Source organism: Hyla sarda, chromosome 6, assembly GCF_029499605.1.
Source record: "Hyla sarda isolate aHylSar1 chromosome 6, aHylSar1.hap1, whole genome shotgun sequence".
Taxonomy (NCBI): Eukaryota; Metazoa; Chordata; class Amphibia; order Anura; family Hylidae; genus Hyla; species Hyla sarda.
Window position 1 is genome coordinate 237,565,155 of NC_079194.1, and position 14,119 is coordinate 237,579,273.

General features: G+C 48.1%; 2 protein-coding genes across 3 annotated transcripts in view; one reads left to right on the forward strand and one right to left on the reverse strand.

Moving 5' to 3' along the window:
- The window catches only part of IGHMBP2 (immunoglobulin mu DNA binding protein 2), a 96,395-nt gene extending 86,417 nt beyond the window's left edge, over positions 1-9,978 (reverse strand). Inside the window, exons 1-2 of the mRNA XM_056526716.1 lie at positions 9,843-9,978; positions 429-598 (exon numbers count right to left, since the gene is read on the reverse strand). Of these exons, the coding sequence (XP_056382691.1) occupies positions 429-598; positions 9,843-9,913 (241 nt within the window). The 5' untranslated portion in view covers positions 9,914-9,978. The remainder of the gene's footprint in view (positions 1-428; positions 599-9,842) is intronic.
- Positions 9,884-14,119, forward strand: part of MRPL21 (mitochondrial ribosomal protein L21) — a 43,394-nt gene continuing 39,158 nt past the window's right edge. The window contains exon 1 of one of the 2 annotated variants that reach the window (XM_056526717.1): positions 9,884-10,223. In XM_056526717.1, the coding sequence (XP_056382692.1) occupies positions 9,884-10,223 (340 nt within the window). The remainder of the gene's footprint in view (positions 10,224-14,119) is intronic. The other variant, XM_056526718.1, reaches the window with a different exon arrangement.

Sequence of the window (14,119 nt, forward strand, 5' to 3'; positions counted from 1 at the left end):
GTTTTTGGATATCTGCCACTGCAGTTTTTGAGCCAAAGTCAGAAATGGATCCATAAGTGAGGAGAAGTGTAAGTCCTTCCTTTATATGTCCTATTCCTTTTTAATACACTTCTGGCTTTGGCTCAAAAGCTGCAGTGGCAGATATCCAAAAACTGCCAGAAAAAAACCAAGTGGAAACTTAGCCTAACCCCTTTAATGTGTTGAGTTGCTGCCATATGATTGATTAGCTTTTTGCGGGTATACTTAATAAAGTGGCCTATGAGGTATGTGCCTCCACTTCAATCCTCCATCCTTCTACCCTTCCATGGATGCCTTACTTTTTAGCTAAGTTATGCTTGATAGGCCTGTAATAAACTCAGCTTAATAACCCTATGTGATCTAGGGTCGGTTCTGAGCAATGTTATATAGAATTGTTAGACCAATGATACCTGATCCGAAGCTGTTTGTAGGCAGCACGGCATCTGCATCATACTTTCTTGGCGTGAAGGTTACAAGGAGACGTCCGTACAGCCCTGTTCTTTGGTTCGCTACCTGCAGCTTCAGTAAGCAGACTCCTCTCCGCTGTAACTCTTTTAAGGAAACATTCTCCCGCCAGGCTCTGCAAAGGAAAGTAAGATCCAGGACTATGACTGTACGAACCACCTAACCATGCCAGTCTGCATACACCCTATGCATGTATAGAAGCACTAACTAAGGACTAGATGGGCACCTATGTGTCATGGTGATATCAATATGAAACACTGCAAGTATGAGGCAAAGAGTCTTAAAGGGGTACTCCCCTGGAAAACTTTATTTATTTATTTATTTTTTTATATCAACTGGTGCCAGAAAGTTAAACAGATTTGTAAATGACTTCTATAAAAAAATCGTAATCCTTCCAGTACTTATTAGCTGCTGAATACTACAGAAGAAATGGTTTTCTTTTTGGAACACAGAGCTCTCTGCTGACATCATGACCACAGTGCTCTCTGCTGACATCTCTGTCCATTTTAGGAACTGTCCAGAGCAGGAGAAAATCCCCATAGCAAACATATGCTGCTCTGGACAGCCCCTAAAATGGACAGAGATGTCAGCAGAGAGCACTGTGGTCATGATGTCAGCAGAGAGCTCTGTGTTCCAAAAAGAAAACGATTTCCTCTGCAGTATACAGACCCTAAAAAGTACTGGAAAGATGAAAGGGGTACTCCGGTGAAAAACTTTTTTTTTTTTTTTTTTTTTTTAAATCAACTGGTGCCAGAAAGTTAAACAGATTTGTAAATTACTTCTATTAAAAAATCTTAATCCTTCCTGTACTTATTAGCTGCTGAATACTACAGAGGAAATTATTTTCCGTTTGAAACACAGAGCTGTCTGCTGACATCATGAGCACAGTGCTCTCTGCTGACATCTCTGTCCATTTTAGGAACTGTCCAGGGTAAAAGGAAATCCCCATAGCAAACATATGCTGCTCTGGAAAGTTCCTAAAATGGACAGAGATGTCAGCAGAGAGCACTGTGCTAGTGATGTCAGCAGACAGCTCTGTGTTTCAAAAAGAAAAGAATTTCTGCTGTAGTATTCAGCAGCTAATTAGTACAGGAAGGATTAAGCTTTTTTTAATAGAAGTAATTTACAAACCTGTGTGAATTCATGTAGAAAACAGACATGGTCGCAAATCTACAATCTTGTATAATGATCTGATTGCTTCTCAGCATAATATCAAAAACTAACAGGTTGTTAGTATACATTTTTGATCAAAAATACAAAGCCCACTGTTACGCCGAGCGCTCCGGGTCCCCGCTCCTCCCCGGAGCGCTCGCTTCTCTCTCGCTACCGCAGCGCTCCGGGCAGCTCCACTGACCCGGTGCGCTGCGATACCGTCTCCAGCCGGGATGCGATTCGCGATGCGGGTAGCGCCCGCTCGCGATGCGCATCCCGGCTCCCGTACCTGACTCGCTCTCCGTCTGTCCTGTCCCGGCGCGCGCGGCCCCGCTCCCTAGGGCGCGCGTGCGCCGAGTCTCTGCGATTTAAAGGGCCACTGCGCCGCTGATTGGCGCAGTGGTTCCAATTAGTGTGTTCACCTGTGCACTCCCTATTTATACCTCACTTCCCCTTCACTCCCTCGCCGGATCTTGTTGCCATTGTGCCAGTGAAAGCGTTTCCTTGTGTGTTCCTAGCTAGGGATGTAAGAAAAAATCGATTCTCGCGATAATCGCGATTTTTCATTTGCCGATACAGAATCGATTCAAAATATTTTTGAATCGATTCTTTTAGGGATGTGGAATTTTTAATAAAACGCACTTTATCTTACCTGCCAACGAGCCCGCGGAGCTCCGGTACAGTCCGGTACAGGTGTTCGGTCCCCGGGCTGTATTCTTCTTACTTCCTGTTAGTCCGGCACGTCACATGGAGCTTCAGCCTATCACTGGCCGCAGCGATGTCCCGCCTCCGCTGGTGATAGGCTGAAGCTCCATGTGACGTGCCGGGCTAACAGGAAGTAAGAAGAATACAGCCCGGGGACCGAACACCTGTACCGGACTGTACCGGAGCTCCGCGGGCTCGTTGGCAGGTAAGAGAAAGTGCGTTTTATTTTATTTTGCAGCCCGGACGGGATAACATAAAAAAAAGTGAGCACCGGAGTACTAGATCGCCGCTGTCAAAGCTGACAGCGGCGTCTATTGGGATCTATGAATGCTCCCAGGTGGGCGATATATCGCGATGTATCGTCACCTAGACGGTATCGCGATATATCGAATCGCCACACTGGTATCGCGATTCGAATCGAATCGCCAAATTCTTGGCGATTCACACCCCTATTCCTAGCCTGTGTTCCAGACCTCCTGCCGTTGCCCCCGACTACGATCCTTGCTGCCTGCCCCGACCTTCTGCTACGTCCGACCTTGCTTCTGTCTACTCCCTTGTACCGCGCCTATCTTCAGCAGTCAGAGAGGTTGAGCCGTTGCTAGTGGATACGACCTGGTCACTACCGCCGCAGCAAGACCATCCCGCTTTGCGGCGGGCTCTGGTGAAAACCAGTAGTAACTTAGAACCGGTCCACTAGCACGGTCCACGCCAATCCCTCTCTGGCACAGAGGATCCACTACCTGCCAGCCGGCATCGTGACACCCACTCGCCACATCAAGGCCATCTATTTAGAGTGGGTCCCTAACGTCCCTAGCATAATTTACAAACCTGTTTAACTTTCTGGCACCAGTTGATAAAAAAAAAAAATTTAAAAAAAGTTTTCCACCGGATCCACCGGAGTACCCCTTTAATAATAAAGACACGCTTTACACTGCCTAAGTTGCTCCTTAGTATAAGACTACAAAATGCATTGCTGACAGTAGCATTATTAATAGGATTATTAGGTGTTGTCACAGCGGTTATAAAAAAAATAAATTGTCAAATCCCAGAAAAGCCGCAAGCAAGTTGCATGGGACAAGCCTTGAGGTCAATTTTGAGAACGCTGCATGTGAATTGTGACCAGAAATGTGCATTACATTGAAATCTTTGTGTTGCATGACCAAAGTCCCCATGTAGCGAGTTGCAGATTAATGTGACAAATAGCTGGCAAGGCTGGAAATATTGTGTGCAACCAGTTGGGATTTCTTGTGACAGACGTGTCACGATCACATCAAACTTAGGGTCGCAATGTGAGTACTCTGACAATTATTAGATGTGACCCGAGCTGCCGTATAGCTCCAGCCTAAATCTTTGCCATGGGGGGTGAGCCGACGCGGCCTTTAAAGTCCCCTGTGCATCAGGTGATGCAGCCCATGTATAACTGGGCAGATCTGCCATTCTGGTGCAGGGAAAAGCTGCGTGACAGGAAGAGCTATCATGGTAGCAATACTGGCTGAGATATATATGTGGGAAGCCTATCAGGCTGAATTTGTGGGAGGGGCTTTGGCTATTTAACATCCATCGGCCCCTCCCTCTGGGCGTATGCTGGGTTGGCGAAATTGCGGGGGTTCTTTCGGTGCGTACGCTGGGTCAGGTGTGTGGTGGTGCAGGTAAGTGCCGGGTGACCAGCAGGTTTCTTTTACTGGGGCCCTGGTCTGTTGCTATTTGCTCCCCTCGTTTGGCGGGCAGGCTCCGGCACCCAGCGTGTTATGTAGGCGGCGGTCCGTCGGTGCAGCGCGTGCCCGGGCTGGCCGCAGTGAACACGGCCTCTAGATCCAGCGGCAGCTGGAGGCATGGCAGGCGCGGGGAGACGCGACCCACGTGGGTCTCCCTGTGCCGGCGTCTCACGTGTAACACGGGGCTCTGAACGGGCGGAGTCACAGCATGCCAGTGAGCTGGCGGTATAGCTCCACGGATGGCCAGCAGGTGGCACTGAAAAAAATAAAAATAAAATGTGTGTGAGGAAATGTGTTAGGCTTACAGAGTGTATTGGTACCATGCAGTAATAAGGGGCTGGCTCATGGTGCACCGGTGTCAGGCCACAGTTCCTGACACATGCACTGTCGCAGACAAGGGGCAGCTTGTAAGTTAATAATACTATAATCCATATTACTGTGGCTTCGGTTAAGGGGGGGGGGGGGGTCATGCATAAAAGATCGGGGTACCGGGTCAGAGGCTTGGGGTAGTCAAGTAATTAGTGGGGTTGGGGTAGTTTCAGGCATAGGGGGGGGGGGGCTAGGGGGTGCCAGCATGTATGGGTCAGAGGTGGTAGGTGGCGCGTAAACCATATGGTTAGAACACTGTTAGTTTCTCTTGCAGATTAGGTGGGCTGTATCCAGTTAGGTGGTCGTTACGTTCCTGGTCATTGCAAACTTGGCTACGGTCAGTACCAACCGTACAGCGGTTTGTTCATGTTATTAATTCACGTTTCACGGTGGTCATCACTTTCGCTAGCAGACGCTAGTTCACGTCATTTCAGTCAAATGCTTAATACTCCTGTTACATTAGTTAATGTTACGCACTACTGCTGTTACACATAGGCCCTGAATCACTGTATATCTGACTCGACATGTCAGATAGGGTTCAAGGCGTCATTGCTTCTGTCACGCATACAGAGCATTTCGTTTACACGGGTAGTGGTCACTGCGATCTTGACTCTTCTACAACGGTGACCACTTGCCTGCGGTGGTTGCTGACACGTCTTCAGAGCCATCGCTAGTTAGTTAGAAACGGTGCACACTGTAATCTTGACTCGCAGTCAGGAGGTGTTCACGGTTTAATTATTCATGACTATACGCGTCATGCACACGTTCTCGGTCAGACACACGGTCAGGCCTCGTTTCAAACTATTCAGGTGGTACTCTGGGTCGCACTGGCACTACGGTCAGCACTCTTGGGTTCAGCCACATTGCACAGTCATCTGCAGCTGTAAGCTAACATTAAGTATGTATTCGGTTGTTTGCAGGGTTACAGTCGATTTGCTGTTCGTCTCAGGCGTCTTACTGTTGTGTTACAGTGGTGGTAAGGTCAGTCAGTACTCAGCAAGGGGGGTACACGTTTCTCATATCTGGTGACTCACGATTACCGTTTTTCTCCCCGGCACCCGTTACAGCCCGGACAGGTCATGTCTCACGTGTCAGACATAGAGGACCCGATGTCCATCCCTGATACACCAGCTAGAAGCTCCGTGCGAGGGACGCCCTCCTCTGCAGCTTACAGGGCTTGGACGATCCCCAAGTTGATGGAGGAGTTGCGCAAGAGGGCAATTCCATTTCCAGCAACCTCCCGAAAAGCAGAGTTGTACAACCTCCTCATGGCGGATCAGGGGGCTGGCGACAGTCAGGAGGGAACCTCGGGCCAGTCCACCCTCTCTGAACTGCATGCAATGATGACTTCCATGTTGGGCAGGCTGGATTCTCTGGAGAGAAGGGGCATTCAGGGGCCCCCAGCTCCAGCAGCATTGCAGGCGCCAACGCCTACACAGATGTCTGCCCCTGTTCCGGTAGGCAACCCAGGTAGGCGCTCTGGGCCGCCAAGGGTGTCACCAGTCCATTTTGTCCCAGCGGCCCAGAGAAAGGACATACTGGAAGGGAAGGACATCAATTTGGCGGCCCTGTTGCTATCTGCCTTCGACGTTGAGGACACTAGAACGGTAGCGTGCGCTGACTTATCTGTTGTCCTTAAGAGTAAGGACACCAGGCTGAAACGGAAGCTAAATATCCACGAGTTTGTGATTGCCTTCAGCAAATACAGGGAGGTGATATGCTCAGCCAGGCCGGAGCGCAGAGAGGAGCTCGACCTGTATTTGCTGAGGGTTACTGAATACGCATACAAATACGGTGGTACCCATTTCTACGATTATCATAGAAGTTTCTCAGCCATGGCAGCGGCGGCCTTCAGCCAAGATGGGTACCTCACGGACTGGAGCATCGAAGATTCACAGATGTTCTGCAGCCACTTCGCAAATCTCAAATTCCCCGCATGTGCCGCCTGTCAATCAATCACGCATACTACGGCGTGGTGTGTAGGGCTGGCTCAACAGTGCGAGCAGGGCGTCACCAGACCGTACACTTCCACGGACAGTTTCAGCAGGTCCGCACCTTCCGTGGATAAGTTGGGCCGTCCAGTACACTATCTCGGAGGCTCACAAATTTGTAACAACTAAAACATGTCTTCGTGCAACTTCAGCAATTGCAGGTTATTACACGTCTGCTTCTACTGCTTCAGGGCACATCCGGGCTCTGCATGTAGGCAGAAAGGGCCAGCATGACTAGGCGGGGTACGTACCCCAGTCCTGGCCGCTCTGCTCGCGGATCACCCGGACCCAGATTGGGTCCAGTGGTTGATCAATAGTTTTGATAGAGGCTTCCACGCCGGCATGGTCACACTGCCGCAGGCCACATTTGTATGCGACAATCTGCTGTCTGCCGTAAACGATCCCGCTGTTGTCACTGAATTAATAAATGCTGAGCTAATGAAGGGTTATATGATTGGCCCCTTGTTAGTTTCTCCATTCAGGTCTTGGAGGGTCAGTCCGGTAGGGGTGGTAACAGGCAAAATCAATGGGAAAAAGAGACTGATATTTGACTTGTCGGCTCCTCATGGGTCACTTGTCCCCAGTATCAACTCTCTCATTCCATCCGAGGAGTTTAGCATGCATTATTCTTCCATAAGACCAGGCTATTCAGGTCATCTTGGCGCTCGGCCCAGGGACTTGGATGGCGAAGGCGGATATCACTGATGCCTTCAAGTTGCTGCCATTGCACAGGGACCAGTGGCAATGGTTTGGGCTCAAATGGCAGGGGGCATATTATTTTGCTTCCAAGTTGACTTTCGGATGCAAGAGCAGCCCGTGGCTGTTTGACCAACTGGCCCAGGCATTGCACTGGCTGCTGGTTAATGTCTCTGGATGCAGCCAGGTCATCCATTATTTGGATGACTTTCTTCTGCTCAGTCGCCCGAGGGAAGAGCCGGACCAGTTGGTCAGATTGCTGAAACTGTTCACTGATATTGGGGTGCCAGTGTCTCCCAAGAAAACGGTCGGTCCAACTAAGTGTCTCACCTCTCTGGGAGTAATCCTAGATTCAGTCGCAATGCAAGTCAGCTTGCCCACTGACAAACTCAACCGTATCAGAGACACTATCCACAAGTACACGGTCTCCCAGGTCACGACCAAGGGCGAGTTGCAGAGCTTGCTGGGAATGCTGGCATTTGCTATGCGAGCAATCCCGCAGGGCAGTGCGTTCGTATCCAGAATATTGTCTTTGCTGCATGGTGTCCCTCATCAACACAGTAGGGTTTGGTTAGATTGCCAAGCCCTGGCTGACCTGAACATGTGGGATAGGTTCATGGCACAATGGAATGGGACGGCTATGTTTGTCCCGCCAGCCTCCGAGTTGTCCCCCAAGATCTGCACCGATGCGTCATCTTCCACCGGTTATGGTGCAGTGTGGGGCGGCAGGTGGATGGCGGGCCAATGGTCCAAGCAGGTATTGGCTCTGGCAGGCTTCAGTAGCACTTCGGCACTTTTTGAGGTTTTCCCCACTGTAGCAGCTGCAGTGACATGGGGCGACAAGTGGTCAGGGCAGACGGTGGAGTTTCAGTGTGACAATCAGGCGACAGTTGCCATAGTCAACAAGGGCAGTTCCAGGCATGCTACTGTCGTGTCATTCATGCGCAGGCTAGTCTGGGTGTCCTTACAACACAACTTCAATTTTGTAGCCAGACACATAGCGGGGGTAGACAACACGGCCGCAGATGCTCTGTCCAGGGCTAATTTCCATCTCTTTTCACAGGTGGCTCCGCAAGCAGACACAGTAGGAACACAACCCCCTTGCCTGGCACAATTAATCTTGGACTGAATTATTACACACAGGTGGCCCGGGAGTTAATGTCGGACGCCTTAGCCCCCAATACCAGAAAGGCCTATCATGCAGCACACGACACCTTTAGGTCATATCTGTCGCAAAATAGCATCCCCTTTTCTTACGACACCACTATCATTCTATCTTTCATCGGTTTCTGCCACTCTTCTCTGCACCTGTCTCATAGCACTATTAAATCTTACCTTTCGGGCATTCAGCATTTCATTTCTTTATCCCACCCAGACAGGCTATCTATTCTATCATCTCAGGCTGTCAAGGCTGCGCTCAGAGGGGTGGTGGCTCGTAGCGCCACAGCGCCACCTCTCAGGAAACCGATCAGCGGCGAGCTGTTCCGAGCCATGTCTGACGCATTAGCCAATAACCTGTTTGGCTTCGAGCGCAGTCTGATAATCAAATCTGCCATTTATCTAGCCTTCTATGGCTTCCTCCGGCCGGGTGAATTTTCATGTGTCAGGCGGGGAGCGACGCATCCACAGAAGGCTCATTTAAGGTGGCAGGGTTCTTGGTTCGAAGTTTCACTGTCCGTCACAAAAAACTTGCAGGTGGGGGGCGGTGGTTAAGTATTTTCCTTCAGGCAACAACTGGTGCCCGGTGGCGGTGTTGGCACAACTGGTTGAGTTCCTCCATGATAAGCCTCTGGAGTCGCCACTGTTGCCTTTCGGTGGGGGTGCTCTTACCACTTCTCTTTTCACATCGCATGTCCGCACGCTGCTTGGCAATTTAGGACACAACCCCAGAGAGTTCTCAGGTCACTCATTCCGCATAGGAGCAGCATCGGCGGCCTCCAGGCACAAGGTGCCTGTACATGTCATCCAGAAGTTGGGGAGGTAGCGTTCTGATGCATATACCACTTATGTCCCAGATCCCTCAAGGGAAATGGCAGAGGCATTTCAAATTTTGGCATTATAAATAAATGATACTTAATTACCCTAACTGGTGGTGTATTTTTGCCCTCTATAGGCGGACCCTCGACGTGGTTTTCAGGCACACCTCAACTGCTGTTTTATGTTATAAGTAGAGTTTTGTGTTAGGTCTTGGTAAATCTAGTTTCTTGCAGGTGGCCTTGGCAGGAGATAACAGGTAAGCCCATACACGGTTCAAAGTCCTGACCACAAATTTATATATATATATATATATATATATATACACATACACACACGTCTGACCTACTAGGGCAGTGGTCTCCAACCTGCGGACCTCCAGATGTTGCAAAACTACAACTCCCAGCATGCCCGGACAGCCAACGGCTGTCTGGGCATGCTGAGTGTTGTAGTTTTGCAACATCTGGAGGTCCGCAGGTTGGAGACCACTGTACTAGGGTGTTCCTTTTTATCAGTGTTCCCAAACCTATGGCTTTCCAGGGGTTGCAAATCTACTCAGAGAATACTGGGGGTTGTAGTTCTGGATCCCTGGCGTTCAGGGCATGCTGGGAATTATAGTTTTTGGACAGCTGGAGGAGCACAAGTTGGGGCTAACAGGGAATTATGCTAGGAGTTATAGTTTTTTTAACAGGTGGGGAACACTGACTAGAAAACTGGGCAGTACAGAAGACAATGACGTCCTCCATATTGCTTTTACCTGGTCTCTTCTATTTCAGCTTCTCTTTCCTCTTGCAAGAGATGCAGCTGGGTTTTCACAAACTCCTCCATGACATATATTCAATTCCAGGCAAAGACAGAAATGTGCATGATATTTCCTGTTATTCCCTGTCCGGTGTAATCATTCTTCCTCCCCCCGGTACTTCCTGTTCGATAGGAACTAAGCTCGTGATTAATATTTCCGGGGGACACGTTTCTGGAGCGCACCCGGCCGCGGTGTACGGAGTCTGTGGTGCAGGGTGTACGGAAGAAGAGGATGGCTCTGGCCTGTTGGGGGCCGCTGATGAGGAGTGTGTTGGCCGGGGGCTGTGGCCGGGCTATTACTGCAGGTACCGGGCTGGTGTGGCACGGCTGAGGCGGGGTAGGGCTCCGGTGACATTCACGTGGGACCTGGGGTCATCACTACCATCAGTTCTCCAGTGCGGCTGCAGAGGGCGCTGTTCCTCCTCATTTCCCTATATAACATTGGCTGCATTCTGTCAGTTATGTCACCTCATGTATCCCTATAGAAGTCGTCTGGTCAATAACTACAACTCCCAGTGTGCTGTGATGGCTACCAGGCAGTAATCTCCAAACTGTCTCTTCAGCTGTTGCAAAACTATAACTCCCAGCATGCTGGGAGTTGTAGTTTTGCAGCAGCTGGTGAGCCACAAGTTGGCGATCACCGGCTGTCAGTACATGCTGGGAGTTGTAGTTCTGCAACAGCTGGTGAGCCACAAGTTGGCGATCACCGCCTGTCAGTACATGCTGGGAGTTGTAGTTCTGCAACAGCTGGTGAGCCACAAGTTGGCGATCACCGCCTGTCAGTACATGCTGGGAGTTGTAGTTCTGCAACAGCTGATGAGCCACAAGTTGGCGATCACCGCCTGTCAGTACATGCTGGGAGTTGTAGTTCTGCAACAGCTGGTGAGCCACAAGTTGGCGATCACCGCCTGTCAGTACATGCTGGGAGTTGTAGTTTTACAGCATCTGATGAGCCACAAGTTGGCGATCACCGCCTGTCAGTACATGCTGGGAGTTGTAGTTTTGCAACAGCTGGTGAGCCACAAGTTGGCGATCACCGGCTGTCAGTGTATGCTGGGAGTTGTAGTTCTGCAACAGCTGGTGAGCCACAAGTTGGCGATCATCCACTGTCAGTGCATACTGGGAGTTGTTGTTTTGCAACAGACGGCAAACCACAAGCTGGTAATCACTGGCTGTCAGTGCCTGTTGGGAATTGTAGTTTTTCAACAGATGTCGAGCTCCAAGCTGGCGGCCACTGGCTGTCTGATTTGCGTCAGCTGGAGAGGCCTCTGTAAGGGATCCCTGCTCTAAGATGTCCGAACATGTTTGGAGTTGTAGTGCTGCTAAGGAAGAAAGTCTGCATTCTTCTATCCCAATGTTTCACAACCAGTGTGCCTCCAGCTGTTGCAAAACTACAACTCCCAGCATGCCCGGACAGCCTTAGGCTGTCCGGGCATGCTGGGAGTTGTAGTGTTGCAACAGCTGGAGGCACACTGGTTGGGAAACTGGTCTATCCTGTAGAAAAAACAAATGGACATTTCAACAGCCAAACGCTTTCCTGGAGCTAAATGGCTGTATAAAATATTTCAAGTGCAAAGTTTGAGGCCAACACGATCTTCAGCTCCAGCATGTGGGGGGGGGGGGGACCCCTGGAGATTTCCACGCTGGACCCTATAATTGCCACGCACAATGACGTTCCCTGCACGAGCCCTGTTCACCAATATAAGACTTGTTGACACAGAAGTACGCTGAGCGTGGCCTGTGTCTCCCCATGCTGGAACTAAAGCTCGCCCTTGCCTGAAATTTTGGACTTTTGCTTTAAAGGGGTTCTCCACCATAAGGTGATTTTAGTACATACATGTCAGGCAGTAATGGACATGCTTAGGAAGAGTCTGCGCTTGTCTTGGGGCTAAATGGCTATGCTGTGAGATTACCATAACACTGGGGCTAGCTTTTTGTGAACTGGTATTTCCTGTTGGATTTTCACCTCAAACTACACATCCTATAGTTCCTTACTTGTAAGTTTAAGGTCACTTTCCTCCCTCCAACACATCAGCCACCACACTTATTGAAACACAAATGAGTTGCATTCCATTCGAAAGACCAGTGTTTTCTAACTAGAGTGCCTCCAGCTGTTACAAAATGATCTCTCTCTCACCCAGCGGTCACTCCACCCATTGAAGCAGGATAGGCTCCCTCTGATCACCTGACTAGTGATGTCAGGTCTCGACACACTTCAATCTCGGAAAACCTGAGACCTGAGGAATTTTGTATCCTGTTAAAAATAAATATTGGGGTGAAAATAACAAAATTTCAGTCACATACAGGTACAGACAATATATTATGAATAGAGATGAGCGAACTTACAGTAAATTCGATTCGTCACAAACTTCTCGGTTCGGCAGTTGATGACTTTTCCTGCATAAATTAGTTCAGCTTTCCGGTGCTCCGGTGGGCTGGAAAAGGTGGATACAGTCCTAGGAACGAGTCTAATTCGAATCGAATTTACTGTAAGTTCGCTCATCTCTAATTATGAACTACACTAACTTTACAGCCCCTGTAGCATAGTCAAATAAAACAAATCCTGGAATACCCCTTTAACCATATACAGTGCTCCAGACTTTCATCACTTAGTTATGTTACAGCTTTGTGCGAAAATGAAAACACAAAAATGCAGTTTCCTCATCACTCTGCATAATGAGACAAATTGTTTAAAATAGTTGCTAATTTATTGAGAAGGAAAAACGAAATCATTTCATTGCCATGAGGCTGTGTTCACACCTTGCGGTACTGCAAGCGAATATGAATATGCTAATGAAGTAACCTGCAGTAAAAAGCACAATTATTATTTTTTTAACCACGATTTTGGCCATTCATGACAAAATGCGCGCCGTAATTAGTTGCGGTACCGCAACGTGCGAACACAGCCTAAGTATCCAGACCCTGTACTTAGTTGAAGCACCTTTGGCAGCAATGACATCCCCCCCCAGTCTTCTTGGGCATGATGCCACAAGGGTTGAACACCTGAATTTGGGGATTTTCTGCCATTCTTCTATGCCAGGCATAGGTAACCTTCTGCACTGCAGATGTTTTGGACTACATCTCCCATTATGCTTTTGCAGCATTTTGGCTGTAAGAGCATCATGGGGGATGTCACCCAATACATTTGCAGTGCAGAAGGTAACCTATGCCTGGACTATGCAGACTCTCTCAGGTTGGATGATGACCAATGGTGGAAGATATGTGCAATCGGGTTCAAGTCAGGGCCACTCAAGGACAGGGGGGTGGAAATTTTATAAAAAAAACTACTTGTCCATGGGACCAAAATCTACCTGTCCCTCATGACGCTCCACTTGTCCCGGCCAATTTTCGCTTTTACGCTCTGATTTTTTCCTCCTCGCCCTATAATAGCCATAACTACCTACTATAATGATACCTTTTAATTTTTCAATAACATATTCTCCGAACCAAAAAAAAAATTATATATATATATATATATTTTTTTTTTTTTAAGGGAAGTGAAATTGAAATAGTAAAATATAATTTAGCAGATTTGTTGGTTTTCTTTTCTGCGCCATTTACCTTGTGGTTGAGGTAACATGTTGTTTTATACTTTAGGCGCCTGATTACAGCGATACCAGATTTGTATAGTTTACGTCATGTTTTACTAATTCTGAGCTTTTTCTAAATTTAAATTTTTTTAACCCCTGTAGCTTTATTTTTTTTCCGCATACCAGGCTGTATGAGGGCTCATGTTTTGCGCCATAATCTGTTTTTTGTATCGGTACCATTTTGGTATTGATCTGACTTTTCAATCGCTTTTTAACTTTTTTTTCTGGGATATTATAAAAATTGCAAATCTGTGGTTTGGTATTTTTTTACATTTACCGTACGGGATACATAATGTTATATTTTAATAGGTTGTACAATTATGCACGAAGCGATACCAAATATGTTTATTTTTATTATGTTTGCATGTTTTTATATAGGAAAAGGGGGTTCTGGCATGCTGGGAATTGTAGTTTTGTAACATCTGGAGGAGCACAGTTTGAAGACCACTGGGTTAATGTGTCTTTCAAACTTTTATTAAAACTTTATTTTTAATTTTTTTTACACTTTATTAGACTTATAGGAGGAATCATTAGATTCCTCATACAGATGAATAGATTCTATTGAACTCTATTAATCTGTGTGCTCTGTGATCCATTGAGAGAGCCTGGTCCAGCCAGGATCTATTAAAGGACATCTGCAGTG